Consider the following 27,991-nt stretch of genomic DNA (forward strand, 5'->3'; position numbering starts at 1 on the left):
GACATCTGTCTACTTTGTCTGTCGATGTTGCGTCATTTAGCTCAGCACGAGTTAAAAGAGCATATTAAAGTGTTAATATTCTGTTGTTACGTGTATACGAGAATTAGAAATTGTGCGCTTGACTGACATTTCTTTGTATAATTAGGCCTTTTAAATTTGATGTGCTGTTTACAATAGTATCTCGTATTTTTTTAAAAGACTGAAAATCTGGTTATGGTAAGGATATTTTGGTTTATCATTTTTATATCCTATATACCAGGGGTTCTCAACCGGTGGTACGCAAAGAAGCAAAGTATTCTTAACTATTAAATTCAAAAATTAAAACCCCAACATCCTGATTGAGTTTTTTTCCTAACACTTGTAAGTTTATGCGAATCTAAGCTTTGTTCAAGAGTGGTGGTGGTACTAAAGATTTTCAATTTTTCTGTAGGTAGTAGGCATTAATCAAAAGGTTGAGAATCGCTGCATATATACCTATTATTCGCTCTAGTGTAAAATTGGGTGCCCCTTCGATTAGCGACAATTTTTTTTTTTTTTAATTTTGGTGATGAAACCTCATTTATAATAAACTATCAGGTGGTTACTATGATAGTTTTAACTTTGTTTTAGCTTCCTGATTTTTTAAATGAAAATAAATTGATGTGTGCTTGGACAAATTTAAGGCAGTGTGCAATGCCTAGTTTGTGCAATTCTGGGATTTTTTTTAAGTGAAAAAAGATCAATGTGTACATGGACACAGAGTTTGTGCAATTCTTTAACTTGTTATTTTGGTTTTGTGAAAAAAAAAATCGCCAATAAACAGGGGGCACCCAATTGTAAACTTTTACCCCCATTATTATTTAATAAACAACCTTTTTTAAGTTATTATAATAGAGATTTTACAAGTTATACAGTGGCTCCCAAAAGTGTTCGTACACTTGATTTTCATTGAAATATCCATTATATAAAAGTAAACTTTCTGAATGAGATTTTAATAATAAGATCTGTAATGTATTCATAACAAAATTCAAAATTTCATGAAATATGTTTAAAATATAGCGAAACTTTATTTTTAAGAAATTAATAATAAAAAAATGACAAACATTTTATCTCAATATCAAAAGTCTTCGTACATTTCAAAAAAATCTTGACATATTAGTAAATATTTTCATTTTTCGTTAAATTAATATTTAGTAGAATATCCTTTAGCATCCACAACAGCTTTTAAACGTCTGGGAATAGATTTCACTAGTTTTTTTTTTTTTTTTTTTTTTTTTTTTTTTTTTTGTGATTTCTGTATTAATGTACATCCATTCTTCCATCATGACTGTTTTGAGTTCGCTTTTCATTTTGATGTCGTGTTTTCGTACTCTAACCTCCAGTTCTGTCCAAATGTGTTCTATGGGATTTAAATCTGGCGAATGAGGTTGGGTTTTCAAAACAATTATAAAGATACCACAGGTAAACGTTGAGAGCCGAATGCTTAGGATCGTTATCATGATTAAAAATAAAGTTGTTTCCAATACCCAAACTTTGGGCTGATGATTTTAAATCGTCTCTTAAAATATTTAAATAAAAATAATGATTAATTATGCCATCAATAAATACCAAATCACCTAGTCCTGATGCTGCCATGCACCCACACACAAGAACACCTCCACCACCATGCTTAACTGTTCCAACTAAGTTCTTAGAATGAAGTCCCTCATTTTTTCTTCTCCATACAGTTATTCGACCATCGGAACCAAAAATGTTAAATTGCTTTCGTCAGCAAATAGGATATTGTTCCAGTACGTTTCGGGTGTATTTATCATGAATTTTGCGAATGAAAGCGTAAGCTTTCTGTTTTTCTCACTAACAAAAAATTTTTTATGGGCAGAATGCTTATGTAATCCAGCTTCTCTGAGAACACGTCGAACAGTTTCAGGCGAAACTGAAGTAGAAAACTTTGCATGAAATTCTGAAGAAACTTTTACAGCACTCAAATGTGGGTATTTCAAAAATGTTCTAATAATAAATCTCTCATCACGTTTAGTTATCTTTCTTGGTCGACCTTTTCTTACCTTGTTTTCAATCCGATTTTCTTCTTTAAAGCATTTTATCACATACTGCACTGAAGAATGGGATAAATTAACTAATTTATCAATATTTCAAATTGATTTACCACTACTATGGTGAAAATTTGTCAATTTTTGAATGCTGTTTGTATTTTTTTTACGACTGCGACCCGTTTTTCAATAATAAATAGAATGTTATGAAATAAACAATAAAAAATTTAAGCAAATAATTTTTTAAATACCACTACAATGCAAAAATTAAAAAAAGCGGCAAACAATAATTCTAATTTTATCCAAAAATATTTCAGTGTACGAAGACTTTTGTGAGATAAAATGTTTATCATTTTTTTATTATTAATTTTTTAAAATAAAGTTTTGCTGTATTTAAAAATTATTTCATGTAATTTTGTTACGAATAGATTATAGATCTTATTATTAAAATCTCATGCAGAAAGTTTACTTTTAATTAATGGATAGAGTCCTATTTCAATGAAATTCATAAGTGTACGAACACTTTTGGGAGCCACTATATATCATCTCTCATATTCTTGAAGTGGTTGTCAGGTATATTCTTCTTCATTCACCTTTGCAAAAAGCTTTTATATTAAAAATAAGAAATAAGCCGATATTTACAGTTTGTTTGCAACATATGTTTTCTAAAATAAAGGCAAAGAAGGGGGGGCAGAGATTTTCGTTAATGGGAACTTGGACAGATGAAAGACAAATATAATTGATTTTATTTTTATTGCTTAAAACTGTTGGAGAACAAAATAATTATTTATAATATCTGGTAGTAAATTTCTTCACTATATTAATGTAAGGAAAATTTCTTCCTTTGTATATGTAAAAAGTGTCGACGTTGATTAAAATATGCAAACTTGACAATGAATAAGAATTATAAAAGCAATAATCTCTTGTTTTCATTCTATATTAAGCTGTTGGGTTACCCAAGGTTGGTTATAGTGCCCGAGTGTTCTACAGTGCTTTTCGCGATGTCCCTCCCTTCAGCAGTTCAGGATCAATATTATTTTATGATTTTTGCTACCATGTATGAAGTAAAGAAAATATTGTAATAAAAAAAATTCGTGTGTCATATTTCAACAGAAATACCTGTTTTGACCATTCCAGGGTTTGTACAGTCCTTAAGAGTCCTGTCCTTAAATTTTTTGGAATCAATTTTTAGTCCTTAAAAGTCCTTAATTTTAATCATCTGAAATTTCTGTTTTTATGACTGCCATTTTGAGTGTGAATTAGCATTTTGGAGGAATATTTTTAGCGATACACTGACATATATGGTTATCTTTTGAATGGGTTCATGGGTTATAATTTGTTTCGATTTCTAATATAAATTATGGGATACTCGAGTTTCTAAGCAAGAAGTGAAACATAAGTATTTTGAAATTCATTTTTTCTAATAAAGAGCTCTTAAACAAGTTTGCACTTTTGGGGATGTGAATTCTTTTATTAAACGATTCTAAACTTGGTGACTTGTCAACATTTTGGCGATTTTAAAATCAGTTTCTACAGAATATTTTTAATTCCGAGATCTGAAAATTTTTCGACGAATTTTTTAAAACATCATAACATTGATAAATTTCATTAAAATAATGGTAACATATTGAAATTACATTTAAAAAATAACATTAAAATAAAACATTTTTATTTTTTTCTGTCATATTATAAAGTTTCATTTTGGCAACTTATTATACAATATTTTTAATCTGAAAAATAAACAAGGTATAATGCTATAAAGCATAATTTACGAAACAGCTCTTAACAAAAGCAAAATTATCTATAATTAATTAAGAAGATCTTCTTTTTAATTTTTTCATAGTAAGCGTTTTTTCCATGTAATTTTCTCAGAATATTCAAAATTCTCAGAAAATGCATCAGTTTTCTCTACAAAATTAATTTTACACTTTTTCCTTCCCCCCCCTCTTTTTTTTTTTTTTTTTTCTTTTCCCTCAAAATATTTTTGACATTTTGCTGTTGCAGAATTGGTAAGGATAATTTTTCTTTAGGATTTTAGACATTGCAGCTTGCATAGTTTAGAAGGATTTGAAGGCAAGATTTGTAGACCCATGATTCTAGAACATTTGAGAAATATGTGACAAAATGAAAAATATCTCCATGGTATCAACACGTAATGGATGTATTTTACAGAAAATTTGATATGAATATTTTACTTTTTGGAGAACGTCTGGAAGAACAATTAAAACATAATGTTTGAATGTTTTACTCCTGATACTAGAATCGTTTTCTTAACATATTTATCTTCCCTTTATTTTCTCTACTTTTCACTAGACACAAGCATGGAAAATATCAAAAATGCTTCTAATCTTATCACTTGGGCAGGTATTTTTATAGAAAGGGATATTTTTATTAATAAAGAAATTGAAAGCTTACAATTTAAAAGATTCATCTAATATGTCTTAATGCATCATACACAGAGCGAGCACTAGGCATTTTTCCACCTGATGCAATCTCTGAGGATTTTAAATTCTGCTTCCAATGCCTGCTCTAAATTCTAAAAGTTTTGCCATTTATAGATTTTGTTGTTCCGTTTGTCACTAAATTCTAAAAATTCTGCCACACCAGCTCTGTAACCGGTCTTTACCATATATATTTCACATTTCTTCTGAATATTCATATTCAGAAGAAATAAAATTATCCGCTTATTCTATACATTCTAAATGCATTTAGTTTTTTTTTAGAATAACAGAAATCCATAATTAAATCCAAAATTTCTAAAATGAAAAGGAAACTTGCTAAAGAAAGAAACTGAATATATAAAGAAAGTTATTCTTCAAAGATATGTGCAGTTATTAATATGTAAATTATCTAATTGTTTATGATTTCAGCCTTTACTATAATTTCCCATTTCTATTTCCTCATATGATAGAGTTACTGAGCCAGATTAAATTAAAATTGTATAATCTTTGACCACTAGTTCATATATTTTATGTATGTTATTATGTGGTTTTTAACTTGGCGCCCCCCTGGAAAAGTCATAAAACCAAATCGATTAGGTGGATGGGGGGCCGCCTTCCTCTTTCTATACCACTAGTTCATATTTTTAGTTTGAATTTGACTGATTTTGTTTAATTATGACACCGTGAGCTGTAATAATTTTGTTAGCATCAGACCATGCCTTTATGTTCTAAGTTCGTTTTAAATAAGAGGCTTATTTAAACCTTTGTCTGATATTGTAGCATTGTTAGAAAAAATGCTTAAGGAGAAGGAAATCGATATAAACTAGCCAAAATGTTTGGGAAGGTTTAAAATTAAAATGACAGATAAATATTTTGTTGAGTGTTGTTGTTACAAAACAGATATGATTTTTAGCTTTTAATGTGTAATTATCCTAATATTGTTAAAGAATCAATGTCATAAATTACATGTATTTTAAACTGTGGAATTCTATTAGATTGTGATTTTAATAGGGCTTTTTTAGCAAAATGTAGAGATATTGTTAAAAAATATCTCAAATATGTAGAGATATTGTTAAAAAATAAAATTTAATAGTGGCCATGTAAATCCATAATGACTAAGGTTATCTAATTACCTAATTTAATCATTTATAATTAACTGCTTATCCTTAAAAATTATCTCTACATATTAAAGAGAGTTATTGCCTTTCATTAATACTCACTGTGGTCACAAGATAAAACACAAAACTGTAAAATTTCAAGTAAAACTTATTCTTTGCAATAATGCAAAACAACTTATCACCTCTGGTGCTTTAATGGCTTATTGGGACCTTAAAGTATATTAACTGGGTTACAACCTCTGGAACTCTACACAAAGCTATGACACTAACTACATCAACCAGAGCTCGACTAAATTTCAGCACTTGCCAACCGTGCCTATGTTAGCCTTTCAGGTTTGTTCGAATCAGCATGTCTCTCTCTGGACAATCAGCAGCGATGTCAACATTCAGTCTTTTGTTATGAATCATGCTGATTATGATCTTACTTCTCATTTTAATCTATGCCGCTTGGCATAAAATCTAATACCTGCTATTTACTAAACCTCTAGACTGACCAAGTATGTGACAAAATGAGACATAAAGGTAACTATTAGTAAAGCGTAAATGTCACTATCTTCTTTCAAATATGTCCAACTATTATTAGTGTAAAATATTTAATATGTAATGCTATTTGATAATAATATGTAATGCTATTTGATAAATATATAATGCTATTTGATAAATTACACAAAGTTTATTTTCTAACTTATTAATAATTATGTTAATTAATTCATGTTTAGTAATAATGCATATTACTTAAGGATCCATTTTATTTTTAGGATGGTATTACAAAAGTGAAATTCAGGCATAGAATAATATTTTTAATTGAATTTATTCAGTTCCAATTTGCTAATAGATCCTTAATTTTTTTCATTAATGGTCCTTAAAAGTACTTAATTTCTGTGTGCACAATTGTGTACAAAGCCTGCATTCTCGAATCCATTTGAACAACTTTTTTGTGTGACGTCTGTACATGGGGACAGTATAAAGGGTACTTTTCCGTTTCGCCGGCGCAAATCTCGCCAAGCAGACATTATTGGCGACAACATACATTATACACACAAAAAATATTAAAAAAATGTTAGTCCTAAGAATTCTTTTTTTGAAGGCATAAACATTTTATTATCGCTTAAAATTTTATAAAAAGCCAATAAATAAAGACAATAAATTTATATAAAGACATTAATTTAAGAATTTACTATGCTTTTATGGTTCAACATCCTGTTTTGCTGGTTCATATCACGTGACTCCAAGCGATCTCATCTCACGTATACTACTCTACAAAAATATAATGCTCTCAGTAATTATCTACATTAATTTCAAGTTAAATCTTAATTTGGAACACAAGTTTAAATGCAAGAAATACTTCAATTCGTACGAATAGCTTACTCAGAAATTATGTATAACTGCAGTGCTTTACTTCGCTAATGCATTCTCATTAGAATGGATGAATTTAACCCATGACTTTACCTTTTCTATATTTTCGGCTTCGGGTAAGCGCTGTGGCATCCTAATTGATTTAATTGCCAAAAATGGCCTTAGACATAAAACTGAACTATCTGAATGAAGCGTAAAAGGTTACCAGCGAGAATATTCCGTTTGGCATCGGTTGTACCATTATTGGCGACTTTATCGCTTGTGCCGGCAAAACGGAAAAGTACCGGATAAAGAACTATTTTTTCCAAAACGGATTTTAAAGTGGATTAATTCGGCTAGCAGATTGTTGGGAAAAATGTTGAGTTAAAAAAAAAAATGCCTTTACTTTGTGAAAGCAAAATGGCGTCTAAGAACAAAACTAGCAGGTTGCTGTAGCAGGGTTGGTTGCCAAATTTTCGCCAAGTTACCATAATCCGAAGATTCAAGATTTTTTTTAAAGATTTCTTTACATCTTTGCCACCTTCGAAAATTGAAAAACAGTGCCATTTTAATGTTGGTACCAAGTTAATCACTTTCTTTTGCATCATCCAGAAATTCTAGTAAGTTTTCTAAGAAGAAAACTTCACATGAAATTCTAGTTGTTTTTTTTTAATTTATAAGGAAGTTTCCTGTACTTTTTCATTTTTCATTTCATAGCCATTTGGCAACTTTATGGTTAAATTTAATGTGGCATTTTCACAATATAAAGGTATGTTTAAAACTAGGTTTTATACAGTCAAAAATCTTTAATCTGGACTCGTTGGGACTTCAGCGATTCCGGATTATAGATCATAAGTTTAAATCTGGTAAGATGACATGCAGAAATTCTAAAATTAAAAATATGAAACCATAATTTATGAAATAAAGAGGAATTATGATCTAAAGGGTATCAAAATTTACAAAAAAAAAAGAAAAAAAGAAAAGCTTAATATTTGTTTGTTTACTTTATTAAACATTTCTTTCAATGTGCGCATACGTGAAGCATACATTACCAGAGTTGCCAACTCTCCCGATTTAGGCGGGAGACTCCCGATTTTCGACCGCTCTTCCGCTAACCCGATTTACAATATATTTCTCCCGACTTTTTCTTATTCTTAAAATTTCTCACGATTTTTATAGAACTTGGCTTAATACTTTGTTATATATATATATAAAAAAAAAAAAAAAAAGATTTTGGCAGTCTGAAAGCAATTGATTTTTCTCTAGGTTATATCTAAAACAAAACCTTGCGAATTAGATAACTTCTGCTTTGTAAGTGAGAGCAGAGCATATACGTATCCAGAAACGTCGTTCTCAAGTTCTCCAATGGGGGCATCGTGCTCCACTACGTGTCATCTGGCATATATTAATTAGCCAATGAGGACAAAGCAAGCTGTTATTTGGATGTTCTTTAGTTATTTCGGTCATTTTGTCCTGAGTTGTTTGAGTATACGTGCCTTAGGGAAATAGTTTTAGAAATTATCATCTTTTGTTATGTCTGCCAGAAAGGTGAAATACTCATGTACGTTTCAAAAATCGTACACAGTTGACTTTCTTTCCATTATTTCCTCAAGGAAATGTAATAAATTTGTGATGTGTACTGCCTGTCGTTGCGATTTTTCGATTTCACGTGGTGGAAGGGCGGATGTTCTCAAACATGTGCGTACACAAAAACACAAGGACAACATGAGTTGTGTTGAAAAAAAAAAAACGAAAAATAAAATTTTTCTTGGGAAACAGAGGACTAAAAAGTTGCTAATGCAGAATGTCTGTTGATGGAATTTTAAAATATAGTGAGCTGTCTAGAATTATGTTGGCCATCTTGACAGTTCCCCATAATAATGCAGAGTGTGAGAAAATTTTCAGTATTGTTGCGTAAACGAGGACTAAATTTAGATCTAATATTAGTGATGACACATTAGAAAAGCTTTTATTAGCGAAAGCAGGCCTACGTGGCAATTACTACGAACAAAATTATGAAGTTTCTTTCTTAAAGAAAGGAAAATCAGCCACTGTTTATAACATTTGTACGAAAACTAATTAAAGTGGTTTTCTTTTTTCTTAATCGATGCAAGTAATAAAAATGTTTATGTGTAAGGTATTTTTGTGTTGCTTGCATTTAAGAATTAGTTACTATTTAAAGTTAATTCATTATTAAAAACTATATTTTCATCATTTAAAAAGTCTTTTTAACATTGCGAAAAATCTCCCGATTTCTTAAAAAAATCTCCTGATTTTTGAGTGTCGTAGGTTGGCAAGTACGCATTACGCATAGTTGAAATTAGAAAACTGCAACCAGAAAACTATTTGATGTGTATTCGTGATATTTATAATGACAAGGAATTTGATTTAAATCATATCAAAGACGGAGTACATCGAGATGAAATACTACATTTAGTAAGGAATTATAAGCCGAATAAAATCAAAACATCTGCCCTGAAGATAAGGATAGTGCTGACAGATCAACTTCCAGGTCATTGCGCGCCGTATCGTGCCCCCCCCCCCCGCAGAACAGCGTGAAATTGATAAATAGATTTCGGAATGGTTAGAGAATCAAATATGCCTTTATCCATTTTTTGCAGCAATTCCACTTTTTGTTTGATAGACATTGAAACATGCTTTCGCTTTGTAGATCCTTTGGCAGCTCCAGAATCGGAAATTCTTTTTGACGTAATCGAAAGTTCAAGCTTACTTTTATAAAATTGCTCTAACAGTCTGCAAAAAATAATAAGCCGGATTCAATTAGAAGATTAAGGAACAACGCAATCTGCAACATTGACTGAAATAGATAATTAGATAATTTTAGCTTAGCTTATACCGTCCGTTACACACTAGATGCGCATGCGTAAACGTATTATGCGCATCCGTATTATGGACGTCTGGATTAAAGTCTTTTCACTGTACTACCTTTTAGACTCTAGTGTAGAATTGGGTGCCCCTTCAATTAGCGACAATTTTTTAAAATTTCTGCCGATGAAATCTCACCTCTGGTTACTATGATAGTTTTAACTTTGTTTTAGCTTCCTGATTTTATTTAAATGAAAATAAATTGATGTGTACATGGACAAATTTAAGGCAGTGTGCAATGCCTGGATTTGTGCAATTCTGGGATTTTTTTTTAAGTGAAAACAGATCGATGTGTACATGGACACAGAGTTTGTGCAATTCTTTGACTTCTTATTTTGGTTTTGTGTAGCAGCCATTTTAAAATTGTGCCTTCCTGGTGTCGATCTTGGCGTTAAAAAAGAATCGCCAAGAAACAAGGGACATCCAAATGTAAACTTTTACCAAATTTTATTTCCATTTTTTTAATGTAAATTTTTTTATTATGCATTGTAAATTTATTTATTTATTTATTTTGTTGACACAGAATTTCATGTCGGGGGACTGGCTTGACATTTTGAGATTGAGTGTAAATATTGTATAGAAATACACCCCCTCCTTTCATTCATTTTCTTTTAATAATTTTACTCAAAAGGTCAAATGGAATGAAATGTGAATTCAGTACTTCCTAATTGTTCTGATTTTAATGTTTTCAGTTATTACCTCTTGAGAAGTTGGTTTGAAGCATTTAAATATGAATAATATTTAAATTTTCACTTATAAATTTATATAATTTTTTCCAATAAATTATTAATTTTTTCAAAAGTAGTTTTCAAAAATCTTCTTCAATGCACATATTACTTGGATATAAAATTTAAGGGTACTTTTAATTCAATTTATAGAATTTTCCTGGATAGTATAATGTCTTCTAATTTATAAATTTGAAAGTTTTTGATGTATATATTTTGCATAACTCAAAAACGATTAGCTGTAGAACATTTAAATTTTGTATATGGGATTGCTCTAACATCTAGTTGTGCACCTCCCCTTTTTTATTGCAATTGACAGAACAAAATGTGCATTGATAAACTGAAAATGCCTAATGTGGAAAAAATATAAACCAATTTTCACCAAACAAGAAGGATTCCTGTAATCTAAGTACAAAATATATAGGAAGAGGAATGCAATCAAAATCTGATTTAACTTTATCAAGAGGAGGTAGACCAGATTCAATTGAATCTCTTCCCCAAGGGTGACAATGTTGGTTAATATTTTTTTTTTATATTTATTAGGAATTTAAAATTTTACTGGTATTGAATTTCAGTGCTTTCGTGTCGTGAATTTGGTTCCAAATTTCTTACTTTACACTGTCATCTATATACAGTGTCGATCCTAGAATGTTGGCCGCTCGCATGCAAATTAAAATTGGCCACCCTTTTTTACTGAAATGTATGTTTGATAATCATTTTGTCGCTCTTAAATATGGCTGCCCACGTCCTGTGCACCATTTTGCTCCCTGATACACACCCACTCTCATATATTTCTAATTACAGAAGTGTTTTAAATGACAAAAATATTCATGTTTTGGCATATTTACAACATTCATGTCAAATTAAAAAAAATGTAATTGATCTTTCTATGCAGTTTCCGATTCCTATACGTATAGTTGGAAAAGTTTTATATTTGTTACGAAAAAATAAAATTACGAGAAATTTGACTTCCATATGACAAAAATTAACTGGGTTATTTAATTTCAAAATTTGCAATTTTTATATCATTTTCAACTTGCCTTGGGAGGAATCAGTTAATTAAGCTAGAATAAATTAAGTAAGTTTAAATGAGGTGCAGCAAAAAATGTGTATAATTTAATAGGCCTAACAAGATCCACATCAGATTAGCTCTTTTTGGTACAGTCAAATACCAAAATTCCGCCGACCTGAAATCCGCGTTGCCTCTCAAAATATAAACATTCAGTTTATAGGTTCCGGAAACCACAACATTGAGTACGAAATATAGAAGAAGAAATACTTACCGAATAATGATGTCATAATTACTGAATGATAATGAGTCATAACGGAAATACCAAATTATTGACATCATGATAAAAGTTTTTCCTCCTCTAATCTGCATCGAGGTAAGGAAGCAGACGATTCACTCAACTCTTCTTTCAAATTCACGATTCACGTTGTTTTGTTATTTCACGAAATTATTTGGTGCTGCGTTTTTTTTTAATCTGGATATTTTATGGATAAATTAAGAATATTTTAAATTTCAGCCCTTTTTAATACAATTACAGATTAGAAACGCACTCATGATTTTACTGCTTGCAACGTTGAAAAACGTAATCACGTTGCATTGACAGTTATGCAAAAAGTTCAAATTCTGAAAAAGATGGAGACAGGTGCTACTCCTCGGTTTATAGCAGAATCATATGGAATTGCGATACGATTGTGTGTGATATACGAAAAAATAAAGAAGAGCTGTTGAAATTTTACATCAACTGTGATTCTAACATCGGAATCCGAAACCGAAAATCTTTGCAGGAGGCGAAATCGGCAAACCTCAATGCTGTGTATATGTAATACAATGAATAATATAATCAATTTATACATGTAATAATAATTTAATGCATATAATAAGTTATTGCAATAATGTATATAATAATTTAATTAAATGTATCTAATACGCCATATTTATTTTCCACTTTTAGTCTGAATATTATGATTTATCTTTCTGTCCTGAAATCCACACAACCTCTGGTCCCAAGCTTTGCAGATTTCTGGAATTCTACTGTACCATAAATAACTGTTTACCTATGAAAAACTAAGACATGCATTAGTTTACTGAATGAAACCTCATGCTGAGCTGCTTGATGCAATCTTGGTGTTCATATTATGCTGCTCGATGCAACTGTACTGATTGCATGAACTTTGATTGCAGTACATGAGTTGAAATCTTATATAAGGATGACTGGCATTAGGGATTTTGAGCATGTGCGAAATTTACAGGTTTTAAACTCTGCTGCTTATTGGTTCTTAAATTTCTCTTAATTTCTGATGCCTGGGATTCATATAGTAAAATTGCAGATCTTGTACATTTCATGCAAAGAAGTTGCTATATGGTTTACAAAAGAAAAGCATCCCCCCAAAAAGTAAATAAAAAGGGTACTGAAAATTATATATTTTTTCACTAAATGATAAGCATTTAAAGAAGCTATAATTCTTCAGCTAGAAAGCATATATTGTTTTGCATGCTACTGCATTGTTAAGGATTTATGGCAAAACTTTAAAGTGTGACACATTTTAGGGAGATTTTCCTTTATATAAAGTTTGCAGCTGCTTGAATTACTAAAAAAAAAAAAAAAACCCAAGTTAACATCATGAAACTATTCTGGGGAATATTTAGTTGAAAATATGGCACTTGTGTATTAGTACAACCACTTTAGTTGAGTTTAGTGATTTGCAGTTGTAGTGTGATTAGGTTATTTTGAAGCAAAAAATGTGCATTGCCTTAGCCAGGACTCGAACCCTGGACCTCTCGAATATGCATCGAGTATGCTTCCAATTACACCACGAAGCCATGCAGAAAGGAGGGAGAAAATACCTTATATGATATTTCCATATCATCCTGTTGGTACTGCAAGCTGGCTGTCACGAGAAATTGGAAGTTAACAGAGATACAGCCAAAGTTGCTTCAGTCATTCTTGCTGGATTCTGAAGGAATTCATGCCTTTTTATTTGATAAACAATTGGAATTTGACCAACTTCGTTGTTTACTTCTTAAAACAACTTTGATTTCTACAATTTTGTTAGGCACTCCAGTTTTACTAAAAGATTTTTTGCAACACTATGAGTATAAACGTATAGATGAGATAGTTGTTTCAAATTAGCTATTATTGCTGTATTTTTTCTTGTATTATGAAAAAAAGATTAAAAATTGGGACCTGCTTTCTACAGAACTGTAAGTAGCGGAAGTTATGGAATCCTACCATGAAACAAGACGTGTATGATATGGTAAGCTAAATACAGCCAACAAAATAATAATAGATTGGAACAATTACTTATGGGAAGTTTGTACTCAAAGCTTTCTAAACGGAACTATCATTAAAATAGAAGAGCCTAACAAAAGGCTAGAGAACACAAAAGCATTTTTATTACATTGCAGTGACAATGCCATAGCCATCAAGAATTTAAAGAATGGTGATTATCTGTAGTATGGTTTTAAATCCAGAAAATATCACTGTTTTGTCTTTGAGTTACATTTTAATTTCATATGGTGATAATTCAGAAAAAATCTTTATGCGAAATAAATCTTCCTTAGAGTAATATAAATAAAGTGTATTTTTAATTTTATAAGTTTTGTGCTTAACCTTTTGAAGATGGGATGGCCATTTAGTGGCCATAGAGTCCTCTCTCTGAAAAGACGGGGTTGTCCAATTTAGTGGCCATGTCTTTTTCCCCCATTTACCAGACTGAAAAATGGGGTGAAATGTCAAATTTGACGTCCCTGGGGTTTTAACCACTTATCTCTTTCAAAGGTCTTCCTTTTGCGACATAGATGCACCCCTCTGAGAATCCATTAAACTACACACAAGAATCTTTGTTGCAAATAGGAGGAGTTTTCTTAAAGGGGGGAAACATTCGGTTCGAGATTCCCCGTCCTTTGGTAGCTTTTACTGCTACCAAAGCCCCGGCCTCAAAAGGTTAAACTGGTAATTCAGAATTTGGAAATTTCTTAAAACCGGAGAGCCCAAATATTGAACTTTGTACTTTTTTTTTTTTTAAATAATGAGTATTTCATTTTTAGTAATTCTGAATTTATTTACAGAGTTCAGGGGTAATTTTAGCTGGATTAGCTCTTGCTGCTGCCGGTTACACAGGTAATATTTTAAAAATGTATCTGTTTTTTAAATCACAAACTGTATTTTGAGAAATTATTTTATTGGAGTTCATTCAGTTCTTTTGTTGAAAATTATTTAATTATTTTAGCCATTATACCATGTAAAATCAAAGTGACTAGTTTCTGTAATGTGTTTTGCAATATCTTGCTTGAATGTTATTGCACATCTATAATATTTCATTTATTTCTCAAAGAAATATTTTGACACTTTTAGGGAGCATCATAATTTCTTCACTAAAAGGAAACATTTTTTTTTAAATTGAAAAATATTAATTAAAATATTTCTCCCATTAAAACCAGAATCGATATGCTTACTGCAACAAGAAAAAGGCAGAAGTTAAAATTTGGTGGCAACAATTTGAAAAGTGAAACAGCCATTTAAAGTGTTTGACACAAAATACCAAAACAAAATTAATAGCCCTTCTTGGGGTAATTCCATTTGGGCTAATAAGGATATAATTCACCAGTGCAGTAAATAAATAGAGCCAAATAACCACAAATATTTGCATAATTTTTACATCATCATCAGTGTCTGAAATATTTTTATAGTACTAAAAGATTTAAAGAGATGTTCATTTTCTTTTTTCAGGAAGATTTCTTTCTAGAAATGCAAAGCATTGGGCAGAAGCTTTAGAGAAACAGTTGAAAGCTTTCCCTACTTCCAGTGTAAGTATTTTCTGAGAAAGGGTCAATTATGTTATGAATATAGAGAATTATTTTTCTGTATGTTTCTGCTATTGTATATTTTGTTTTGCTGTTGTATATATGGCTACCAAATCAAATTAATTTCTTTCAGTTTTTCATTTGGAGTGTCGCAATAGTACCTTAATATTTGAGATACATAAAATTATGTAATTTTCTCTTTAGATTTTTGTATATAGTGATATCTCAGTTAATTTGTTGATTGATTCTGTAAATTGTTTTCATTGAAATAGCTTAAAAAGGGATTTGAGAAAATATTTATGTCTGCATTGTATTTGTATTAATGTCTGCATTGTATTTATGTATATGCCTGCATTGTATTTATATATTTTTATTTAGTGTCAAGTATGTTTTTTTAATTACAAGTATATATAGTACTGAAACAACCAATATTTCTGTCTAGAGTTTTGCCAATAGTAGATATTACAAAGGAGGTTTTGAATCTAAAATGAATCGTAGAGAAGCTGGATTAATTTTAGGAGTTAGGTATGTATTAAAAAATTTGTAATTATTTGAAGTTTATTTTTCTTTGTACTTAATTAAAATTTTGAGGAGTAGAGAAAAGATGAGTGAGGGAAAGAAAATAAAATAGATTGTTTAATTTCATTCTTCTTTCTCTCTCTCTCTCTCTCTTTTTTTTTTTTTTTTTTTTTTTTTTTTTTTTTTATGAAAGAAAGACAATCAATTTGATTTTCTTGTCCCTAACTTTCAGCCAAATTGCAGCACAATAATTAAGTTTTGCTTTCTTTGATAGCTGTCAGATATACCGTATGTTTGACGCACATTTCGAATAATATTAATGTAAATCTTTTCAACATTTGTGTGAAGCAGTTTCTAGATTCGTTCTTTACATCAGCATGATTAACTAGACACCATGATTTCAACAATGATTTTTTTTTTTTTAAACATGAGAATGATATTTAAAATTTGGCAAAAGGTAATCTTAGTTTGGTATAGATTTTGGTGTGTTTCTAAAGAAGAGGGACCTGTATTTAATCACCCTCAAAATTTATAGAGCTGTGGTTCTGAACCATTTTTGTTCCACGTACCCCTTTTACCATTGTTAGATGATCATTTACCCCTTCATCTCCAAAACTCAAGTAAAAAAATGCATTTATTTAAATTTAAATTATTTTGTAACATGTTTTATAAATTAAACAAGAAAAAGTGTAGAAAATGTTGATGAATATCAAAATTTAAATAAAAATAATTTTTTATGTTTATAAATTAAACCTTTGCAGTTAATAAAAGGCTGAATGCATTCCCCACTGAAATTATGAAATTCTTTCAGGAGGAGGTGAATTCCATCTTGGTTGAGAATACCCTCAATAGAGTATTTTTCAAAATCTATGCCAAAATAAAGTTGCATTTTTTCTCCATTTTTAAATTCTACATTGAGGCGTTTCTCTTCTAATTTGATGAGAATAATAAAGAACTATATGTGGCTGTGCCCCCCCCCAAAATCTGTATTTGTGTAGTGATTAATTATAAGAACTCATTTCATATAAGGGGTGATTAAAAAAATTTCTATCCGAAAGCTGTACAGTCCAGATTTGGTATGCCAGTTATGCAAAATGGTTGAGTTTACACATTAGGTAAAACTCTTTTTTTTTTTTTTTTTTTTTCTTTCTGCTGCTTGAAGAAGTCCGAAACAGCCTCCTGCACTTCTTTGACTGGAACCATCAACTTTTCAAGGTCTTTTGTAAAGGATTGAAAGCATGAAAATCTCATGAGCAGAGATCAAGACTATTAGGCAGGTGCTTGAGTGTCTCCCACTTTGGTGTGTGTAACTTTTGCATTATGACATTGCATTATCATGATGTAGAATCACCTCATTCCACAGTTTTCCTGGATACTTTGCTTTAATTGTATAAGCTTTACAACATTTCCCAGTACCATTCCTCATTAATGGAGACATCTGGGTCCTTGAAATTAATAAGCAAATGGGCCTTGGAAATCAAAGAACGGGGTAAGCATCACCTTTCCAGCAGATGACTTTCTTTTGAACTTCTTAGACCAAGGGAACAAAGAATGATACCACAGCATAATTGATGCTTTTGACTCAAGTTCCCAGCACTCTGGTTCCAGGCACCAGCTTTCTTCACCAGTAAGAATGCACTCTAGGGGCATGTTGCCTTCAACATTGAAATGCATCAGGTGCTTCAGGCAAATAGCCAACCAGTTAAATTTTTGTTCAGGATCCAATGCCCGGCATATCTACTGGCTGCAGACCTTACAGTAGCCTACGTCCTCCCAGATAAAGCATTGCATGCTACTGAAGCTTATGTCAAGATCCTTTGAAACCACATTCTGCCCTAATTGTATCATCAACTGCCGACTTGTTGTTTTCTGTAATGGATGTGGAGGGCCTCCTAGATGGACTTGAGAATTAAGTGAATCGCAACCAGAACAAAACATTGAGGGTGCTACTTTGGTAGATGGTTGCACGGATTTTTGGCGATTTACGTCGGCGTGGTTTTTACAGTCGTCAGCCATCTTGAAAACTGCTGTTTTTACGTATTTTACGCATATAGTAAAGTATTCGAAACTTTAAAAAAATAAGTATCGTTAAAAATAATGGATTAATTTTTTGTTGAAAAGTTGTTTTTTAAGATGGCTGGCAAATGTAAATAAATACATTTACTAAGAGTATAAAATGCTAAGGTAAGGTTTAATTATTACTTTCATATAATAGAATAAAAACACTGCTATAAAAAAGAATTAAAATATTACTTAAATTTAAAGACATTAAAAGAAGTTTCATAGAATTTAATTATTTAACATTAAAAGATGTGTGGCAATAAATATCTCAGGAATTTTTGAAAACATTGTATTAATTTTTAATAAAAATTGAAGTATACAGTTATAAAGTAAAAAAAAAAAAAAATATGTACTTACTTTTTTTTTTAAAGTATTTTACCTGTCGTATATTGATAAGTACCACAAAAAAAAAAAAAAAAAAAAAAAAAAAAAGATCTTCATTTGTGATCCACATCTCTTGCACTTCATTGAAGAAGCAATTAGCGAGGATTCCTCCAAAAATTTTTAATAAATCTTCTCTGACGCTTATAACAATTTATAAATAAATCTTTGATTAGGAAAGCCAGGTTGGCCAAAATAAGGTCTCAAAAGGCAATTTTTTATTCCGATACCAATAATTCTTGGTAATTACCAATAACAACATTCATCTTCGAAACGGACATATCCATTCTATTTGAAAACTGAGGAATTCAAAGAGATGAATAATACAATTTTAAAATGGCACGGTAATGCACAAATATTCAGTAACCAATCAGGGAGCTGATTACATCATGCATAGAATTTATATTATTTAAGTAATCATTCATAATAAAAACATTTTAAAAAATGCAAAATTAAATTATATTTTAATATTTAACAGCCATAAATAATGTTTAAACATTAGATTAAATTTATAGATATTAAAACTAATTACTTTTAAAGTAAGGCGACACATCCACAACATAAAATATCATAAACAATAAAATTTTTATTTCAAATAAAAATGCAAAATTAAATTGATTTTTAATATTTAGAAGCCATAAATAATATTTAAAACACGGAATTTATGCATAATAAAACAAATTTTTTTTAAAATAAAATGACAACAAAGTATCGGTTATCATAAATAACTTATCCTGCAATGGATTTACCATAAGTCGTATTGCTCGCCAAAAGAAAAATTGCCAAAATCCGTGCAACCGTCTACCAAAGTAGCACCACATAGAGCACCTCCACAGTGGTGGTTTTTGACAGGTATGCTTCTCCATTCACATTCTTCGTTCCTCAACGAATGTCTATCGGTTTTTGTTCTTCAGCAGGGAAGAAAAGAATAACAGCATGTTGGTCCTATTTGAATTCATTTGGTAATAGCATCACCATTGTTCATGTTCGAGCATTTTACACACACTCTTGGGAAATAGATGATTGCTACAATAATCTCATGCCAACATGCTTATGCTGACATACCTGTGTGAGTGATTGAGTAATTTGCATAAATTCAGTGTTGGTCCTGTTTGAAACCATTTGGTATAACATAATCATTGTTAATGTTCGAGCATTTTCCACACACTCTTCAGAAACAGATGATTGACACAGTAATCTCATACCAAGATCCTTGTGCTTATGTACTCACCTGCTTGAGTGATGGAGTAATTTGCATATGTGCTGCTATGAGGTGCTAAAATGGAAACTTTTTGATCGCTCCTTATACTTCTATTGTCAGAAAACATTTCATCAATTTTACATGAGAAATTTCAACATTATAACTTGCTATTTGTTAATAAAATTTTGTATACGTGATGAAATTTCATTTCTCCTTTGTACTGACAATATTAGGTTTTAAATGTTTTTGATCAAAAAACTTTTGTGAGCTATTAAAGAAATGTAATTTTATTTTTTGCATATCTTATGGAAAGAAGACTTCATAGTGATCTCTTGTGATATTTTTTAATATGACTTACGGCTATAGCTTGGGTTCTTTAAATAATCATTTAAATTATTAATTATTTAGTTCTTCATGTTTCAGGAAATTTTTATGCAAACTTTAGAAATAAGATTTCATTTAATGGGATCAGCTTTAGGATGAGGACATTTGTCAATATAAAAACATCAGAGAATATCATTTGATACTAATTATGTACATATACTCCAAAACTGAATATGCAACTGATAAAAAATTGTAGCCGGTGATTGAATACATAGAAACTAGATCTGAGAATGGCAATGAGAAAATCAAAGGATAGCTAGCATCTGTGATACTGTTATTTTTAAAAAATCTATAAAATTGGAATACTAGTTGTTAACACTGGAATAATATTTAGTTTTATAGGCTTGTACACAAAAACAATTTAAAACTTCTGAAAAATTATTAAAAAAAAAATTATTTTCATAATTTTATTTTTTGTGAAGTAGTTGTCTAATTAAATAAGCGAAAAATAGTTTCATTCTTCAGTTTAATTGAATTATTTTCTGTATTTTATTTAGCAGGTGAAAAATATCTTATTTAGCTATTTATATCCTTATTTAAAAAAAAAACTGGATAAAATGTAACAAATTCCCGTTTCACATAACAATTAAGATTTACTGTGGCTACAGGGAAAAAAATGCAATTATCTGTATTTTCTAATTACCTTGATGGCTGTGATCACAGATAATACAGGTATTTGAAATTTTATATCTATTTTACCACATCTGAAATATGCTATTTTTGGGGGTGAATTGTGCTAGTGTTAGTGCAATTAAACAAAATGGATTTTGTATTGCAAAAGAATAAAAACAAGTTTAATTTTTTTCATTTTAAATTAATGGATATCTGTCTTACATTAATTAGCTTCCACATTATTTTTTAAGAGAGTTCAGATGAATTATTTGGATTACAGCAAAACACACAAGGGATATTTGCATAAAGTCTAGATTTTTAAGAGAAATTGGGTCATAATCAAATTACTAAAGCCATGAAAATGTCATGGAGCCAGCCTATTTGCCTGTAATTTGAACCTAGGCTAAACTACCAACACTCAGCAATCTTACTGCTCAATCATTATTGGAACTTTTTTTTTTTTTTTTTTTTTTTTTTTTTTTTTTAGGGAAGTAGATTATTAATAAACAGAGGCTTAACTGTATAATTTTCTTAATAATTGTTTTTAAAACTTTAAACGGCTGACTGATATGCTAAAAATTTCTAAATGCCATTAATATTAAACATCTGACTAAAGATACTGAAATTCTTCTTTTTTCCCTTTTTCATATAGCCCATCTGCAAGTAAAAATAAAATTAAAGAAGCTCATAAAAGAATAATGCTTTTAAACCACCCTGACAGAGGTTTGCATTTTCTTTTTTTTTTAATATTTTAAAATATATTATTGGAATTCAACTACTTTTTGCTGATGTAGTTGTATGGCTGTATTGGCCATGAAATTACATTAGCAGAAAGTAGTTAACCATAAAACTGCATCAGCAAAAATAGTTGAACTATTGGCTGCATTTCATGTAAATGAAATGCAGCCAATAGTCTAATGATTTATTTAGTGTGTATTCTTTACTACCCAATTATTCATGATTTTGAAGTGAAACCCATATAAAGTAATATTTTGTTCATTGCTTCTGTAGCCAAAAAGCAAAGGCCTTTCTCATCTTTTTTCCTTCAAAGAATAACATGTTTTTTCATAACATTTTTAATAGATAATTATCAACTAATGTAAATGGTTTTTATAAGAATAGACAGGGCGGATTTAGACTTGATAAGGCCCTGAGCTATTTGATATATGGGGCCCTTTATAAGCCCAGATACTATATATGTGAGTGTCAAATATGATTTTCGGATACCTATAGGGTTTTTTCGGAGACCCCCAAGAAAGCAGGGACCCCAAGCTATAGCTTGTGTTATGTAAATCCTGGACTGAGAATAGAGGAAGAAGTATTAGAAACATAGTCCAAATTTTGTACGACCTTTTATTTCATAAAAATGACATTAAGTTCAACAGAGCTAACAATCTAAGCTATTTTATGTATGTTATGAAATATATATATATATGTTATTTAAATTTTCAATTATGAAATCCTTTATTCTTTTTTCTTGATTGTAGAGTTTTCCTTTTACCAAGCCAAAAAATAGCACATAGCAGTTCTTGAAATCTCTGTTTCATTCTTTATTTAAATTGCTCTCATAATTGCAGTTAATGTTTGAAACTATTGCAGCTAATGTTTGATGACTCATATAGTTGTATAAAATTGAAAAGTAAGATTAAAATCCTGTCTAAAAATGTTAAAACTAAAATTTTGTTTAACTACAGAACACTAGTGTTCTTCAGTTAAAATGCAGACAAACTGCATTACTTATTGTGTTGGCATAATTTGTTCTTGCTTCCTCTGATTCTTTTTAGAAAAATATTTAATTATTTATGACTCTATGCTTTTAGGATGTCATCCTTTATATTTCCATTCCTGAGGGCACTGCAGATAGCTTTCTTGAAATTTTGTCAGTTTGTCTTTTTGTTTATGGGATTTGTCTTTAACTTGGTTGCAGCTGAAAGAAGTGGTAGTGTTGAATACCTAAAAGAACTATTACTAGAAATAAATCTCTGTCTGTCAGTGTTGTTTTCTTGTATTTGGTAGCATCCCTTTGCTGAATTGCATCTTTTTTCAAATGTGTTTTTAAGTAAAGAGGTTTCATGTTAATTATTACTTGCTCTGACTTCATAAAGAAAATGATGACATTTTCTTTAAATTTGCACTTTTGGAAAGATAGCTCTTTTCTGAATGGCGCTGTTAATACAGTTTTTTTTATCTTCGAGAGGTTGTGTTTAAATTGTTTGATATGCAGTTGGTGTTTAATAAATAGAAAAGGTCTATTATTTGTGCATGGTATTGTTTGCCTTATTCAAAACATAAAAATGTCCAACTGACACCAAATTGCAGTTTCTATGATAGTTGTATACTACTTTAAATATATAAAAAGTTTACAACTGCCTGTTCATTTGCTTTCAATTTATTAAAAATTTCCATTGTGATGAAGTTATTTCAGAAAAATGAGTAAAATATTGTTTTATAATCTTGTAGCATAGTATATTGATTAATAAGATATACACAGTTCATCTGTAGCTTACTGAGAAAATAAATTGACAGTGTGTCAAAAGTATATGTTATCTTGAATATTTATTTGTCACAGTTTGTGTATTCTTATATTATAAATTTGGTCAAATTTTTTTGATTGAGCAGTACTTTTCAGTGCCTAAGTTTAATTATAATGCCTTTTTTTTTTTTTTTTTTTTTTTTTAATGTTCTTTGTTGATGATTGCATCATTTTATTTTTGATTTCATCCATACTTTTCAAACTCAGCAAAGTACAAGTGTCCATTTCATTTCTTATGGTGAATGCTTTAGGTTAGGTTACCAGGCAGAAAATCATTGTCTTTTTAGATTTATGAACATTCGGGAAGGTTTCTTTCAAGACTTCAGCAACTGTTTGGTAAGAATACGTTGCAAAGTAATGTTGGATTTTAAAAATTCGGTCTGCTGGAGAAACCTTACCTTCTTTTTACACTAAATAAATGGTTTTCAATGTTGAACAACATCAGAAATTTCAAGTGATATATTACCTGGGATAATATAGGGTGTCATCCATTGAAACAATTTGTCATTAATGTCTGTTTTGGAATTTTATAATTTTTAAAAGTTTGATGCCTTCAGCTTTTGTTTTATCATGTGTATTTGCATCTTTGTAGTGCATCATAACAGGAATTACTAATTTTTATTATTTTGTTTCTTTAACTTTTGTTTTCCTGCAATTAAGTATGCTGAACATATATAATACCTGTCAACTTTTCAGTATGAATTGATAAATTTTCCCCTACTATAATTGAATATCTGCCAAACTTTGTTTTTTAATCTTTTATTATTTTAAGTGTAATATGATAAGCTGTGTTAATGTCTTTAATGCAATTTTAATAATTACATGAACTCTTGATTATCTGAATATAGATAATCAATGAATCATATTTTTAAAACATTCTCAGAGTGGTACTTAAAAATAATGGAAAACTTTAATTTTTTTTTTTTTTTTTTTTTTTTTTTTTTTTGTTGTTGCTGGGAAGTTTTATTTCTAAGGTTTGAAATGAAGTTGAATGGTTGGGAAAAAAACTGATGTCCGATAGCATAAAATTGAAAGAGCTTGTTTATGTAAAAGCATCAGGCCTTGTTGAAATTATTTCTGATATTAGAGGTTTTGGAAATAAAGGTTTGTAAAGAAAGTAATGTCTGTAAATGCAAAGAAGTAGAAAACTACTTGTGTTAGGAACTTATCATTCTTGAAATTGAATAATGTGTAAACAAGCTGTTAATCTATGGATGAATGAATTTGGTTCGTATTTAATGGTAATTTAATTGCTTTGCAAAGTTTTTGTCATATTTGTAAAGTATTTTTCCTTCCTCACCATGTACCTTTGTGTTGTGATTAGAAAGCACACCTGGCTACCATTTGGGAGGTACATATTTTGAATCCCAGTGACGGTTGTAGAGTCTCGTTTTCTTGGGTAGCATGAACTACGAGACCTAAAAAACCATGAGGAATTAGCTTCAGGTCTTAGTACGACAAAAGAAATTAGTAGTAGGGTGTAAAGAACCCTTTATTCATTCAGTATAATTTCACAGATGGCCCCACTTGGACATACATAAAGCCAACATTTCTGACTTAATACAAAATGGATAACGCTGAACTTAAAATGTACTAAGTTTAGCCTAACAGCTCACAGGATAACTGAATGAGATTTGTAGAAGTCGGCGTAAACAAGCCTAAGGCTAGAAGCGCTGACACCACATAAATGCCGATAATTAAAGATAACAGTATGGCCTTCAAATAGCATAATACTCTCTAAAATCACCTTTCAAAACCTTCCTTTAAATAACACTTCTTTCTACCTTATTTCATGTATTGTCTGAAAGAATGCCAGTTCAGTGTTTAATGGATAGTGTTTAAACAAATTTTAATCAGAAGAAAAACTGAAAAATCTGTAAAAATTTTATTGATTATAATGAATCCCAGTTTATTTTGTGCAGTGCCAATGCAGTAATCATAATCTGAGTGAGTCTGTTATTTTAAAATTTAGACTTATAGGTCATTGCTAGGCCCCCTCATTCGCAATTGTAATTCATTGTTTCATCATTGCACAGTGTTTATTTTCTCCACATCTTTGAGGCCATAGTTCAAGTTAACTTTCATTTGTGTTCTTTTCATGAATGAAAACATGCTGGACAGAACTAAAGTGGGGTTAAATGTTCAATGATTCGACCTTTTTTCTGGAGCTGTTTTCATGATTGTGAATTAAATTGGGCAGCAGAAAGTAACTTGAAAATTCCTATTTTAAAGAAACATACCATAGTTTTGGATTTTCTGTATTACCCATCCATTAATCCCAATTATCTGTACTAGTAATGGATGGGTATCCATACATATACATCCATTAACTGTATGCATAATTGGGAGTTCAGTGTATATTACAAATGTTATTGTGTGTATGCATGTAAAATGTTCAGCCTGTTGACAATTAAAGGAGTGCAAAAGGAATTCGCTCCTTAAATGCAACATAGTCATTCGTGTGATCTATAATATTTTGTTGTGAAACTGAACCACAGCATTAGCAGAAAATGCTGTTTTTTTGCATAGTATTCTGTTATACGTGAATTAGTATTTATCATTAATATGTATAGCTAGTTATATTGCTTCTTACTGTGTGGCACTATTTCCCAACAAAACTTGTGAGAAACCTTAAGCTGTTGGAATAAAAACCCACATGGAAATGCAGTCCTTTTAGGAAATGGAATATTGTTTAGTTGTTCATAACAAGTCATAGAACTTTAAATTAATTAGAACGATTTAAGTAAGGCATAATTTTATTTGATCATGAGTAATATTTTGCAAAGTACTTAACTTTCTTTTCACCTTATTATTTCATTTAATTTTTCAGATATATTTAATTTGATTAATTATACATTTATCATTAATTTATTGTGTTTACTTATATATTTATCATTAATTTATTTTGTTAATATTTATGTCTTTGCATTTCATATGATTTATTACTCATTATTGTTATATGTTTTATTATATTAATTTATTTTTGGTTAAAAAAGTCCTTTGATAAGGCATGCAATACTTTCGGTTTTCAAAATTAAGCCCTGGAGAGGATGGAATATAATAGCTTTCAAATTCTGAATCAGTTAAAGCCTTTGAATGTGAGGCATTAAAGCTTATAATCTATTGGTCTACTCAGCTAAAAAAGGCACTAATTTAGCTGCAATATCGGTTGATTGTGATCTGTAATTGTTTTACTTACAAGTAAACCTTCTCTCCTTTGACACTGGTTTCCCGGAAATCCATATATTTTTTAAAAGCTTGTGTCACAAGTAGGAAAACTCTGAAATCTTAAGGGCAGGGGGACAAGTGTTTAGGAGCTATAGGGCCCACAAAGTATCAGAAAAGTGCTGAAAATATGACACCAAAAGTCACTAAAATGCTTGTTTTGCATATTTATATGAACTAATAATATGGTAAGAAGGTGGGGATCCCAATATAAAGGAAGAGACAACTCATTGAAAAGAAACATATGTTGGGATGTTGAAAATGTGACTTCTTATTGACTTCAAACAAAATCTATTACAAGAGACAATCAATGTCTTCAAATAATCAGTGAGACGGGCAGAAAGACACTTCACAATGGGCACATTTTACAAAAGCGATAGTCTCGTACCTTGCACACTCATCATTTGTCAGTGAATCGAAGCAGTTATCCATCGATGCAATCCACATTCCAGGTTCGTCGTCCAAGTATCTGCCCTTATAAAAAGCATACTTAATCATGCTCTTAAAATGAGGAACTGATGTAGTGAAAATGACTGCAGGGCTTGAAAAACTATCGCGTTGCCAAATGTACTCCTGCTATCTTGATAATGATTGTGCCTGTTATGTAATGAACAAAAGATTTGTAGCATATGAAAAAATGAATATCCAGAAGCTGGATCTTTCCCAAAAATCCTTCAGGTATCAGTTCCTTTTGTAGGACTTTACCATCAGGTACTTCGGAAGCAGACAATGCATGAACATACAAGAAATAAAGACGTCATTACGGAAATATGCCAATCTGTACACACTTCAATAATACTTTGTGGGTTCTGTAGCTCTTAAACGTTTATCCCTCTGCCCCCCAGACTTCACAGGTTTTCTATTTGTGATATAAGCTTTCAGAAAATGTATGAGTTTCTGGAAAACCGGTATCAAAGGGAAAAAGTTTACTTGTTGGTATTTTTATAGCAGCATTATATACACTTAAAAGTAGCATGCTAGTTTTTTTGCAAAATGCAATTACTCCCATCCTTACTTTGAAAGGTTTCTGATTAAAGGTTACTTCATGACCCAAAGACATTATTTAAAATTTGTTACATTCTGATTCCTCTAAACTTCATAAATTTGTCGACAATCTAAAATTCGTGTTTGAACAATCTGAAATTCGTGTTTATTTTATTTTATGTTTTCGATAGGAGATTTTCTGGTAAGGTCTGAGTAGAAAATGTCTATCTTGTTTTATATTGTCATTTATTTAATATGTTAATTTAATAGATAAAGTTATAATCTATTAATTATTTTTAGTAGGTGGTTCTCCGTACCTAGCTGCAAAAATAAATGAGGCTAAGGACTTGCTTGATAAAAATTGATGCTGAGTGATTATCTAATTCATATTGTTTCAGAACATAATAGGTTGCCAGTTATTTTAGAAAAGAAAAGATCTTGAACTATTGAAACATTGTAAACAATGAAAAGATATGAAAAATGTTTTGAAAATATGCAAAAACATTCATGTTTTTAAAATATTAGAATTGATCCTTAACTAGTGTTATTAAAGAGTCCTTTATTCAAATAACTGACATTTTGTTTTTTCATTCTGATGACTATTTTTAGACTAAACTATTTTGTAAATTTTCTGTAAATGTTTTATGATATGTTTTCAATTTATTATTATTAAATCAAGGAAATTTTGTAATTGATCAGAAATTGACTTGTAACAACAAATAAAATAATTTTTAAACAATAAATGT

The 27,991-nt window shown here is 30.2% G+C and overlaps 1 protein-coding gene across 2 annotated transcripts; it reads left to right on the plus strand.

The window, feature by feature from the left end:
- Nucleotides 1–27,988, plus strand: LOC118192904 (mitochondrial import inner membrane translocase subunit TIM14). Of its 2 annotated transcripts, none has more exons than XM_085816185.1 (6): nucleotides 1–216; nucleotides 14,611–14,662; nucleotides 15,272–15,348; nucleotides 15,788–15,870; nucleotides 21,156–21,226; nucleotides 27,549–27,988. In XM_085816185.1, the coding sequence occupies exons 1-6, from the start codon at nucleotides 214–216 to the stop codon at nucleotides 27,608–27,610; spliced, it is 348 nt and encodes a 115-aa protein (XP_085672311.1). In that variant the 5' UTR covers nucleotides 1–213; the 3' UTR covers nucleotides 27,611–27,988. The 2 variants fall into 2 exon arrangements, with proteins under 2 accessions (XP_085672311.1, XP_085672310.1); XM_085816184.1 differs by having other exon boundaries at nucleotides 4–216; nucleotides 27,546–27,988.
- Nucleotides 27,989–27,991: the final 3 nt, after the last annotated feature.

Source organism: Stegodyphus dumicola, chromosome 4, assembly GCF_044657685.1.
Source record: "Stegodyphus dumicola isolate Sdum_Otavi_A_Nest chromosome 4, ASM4465768v1".
Taxonomy (NCBI): domain Eukaryota; kingdom Metazoa; phylum Arthropoda; class Arachnida; order Araneae; family Eresidae; genus Stegodyphus; species Stegodyphus dumicola.

Excerpts from the sequence above, each read along its gene's own strand:
- LOC118192904 (XM_085816184.1), top strand. Across the intron at positions 15,349-15,787 it reads AAGCTTTCCCTACTTCCAGT|AGTTTTGCCAATAGTAGATA; the intron begins GTAAGTATTTTC and ends ATTTCTGTCTAG. Across the intron at positions 21,227-27,545 it reads TTTAAACCACCCTGACAGAG|TAGGTGGTTCTCCGTACCTA; the intron begins GTTTGCATTTTC and ends AATTATTTTTAG.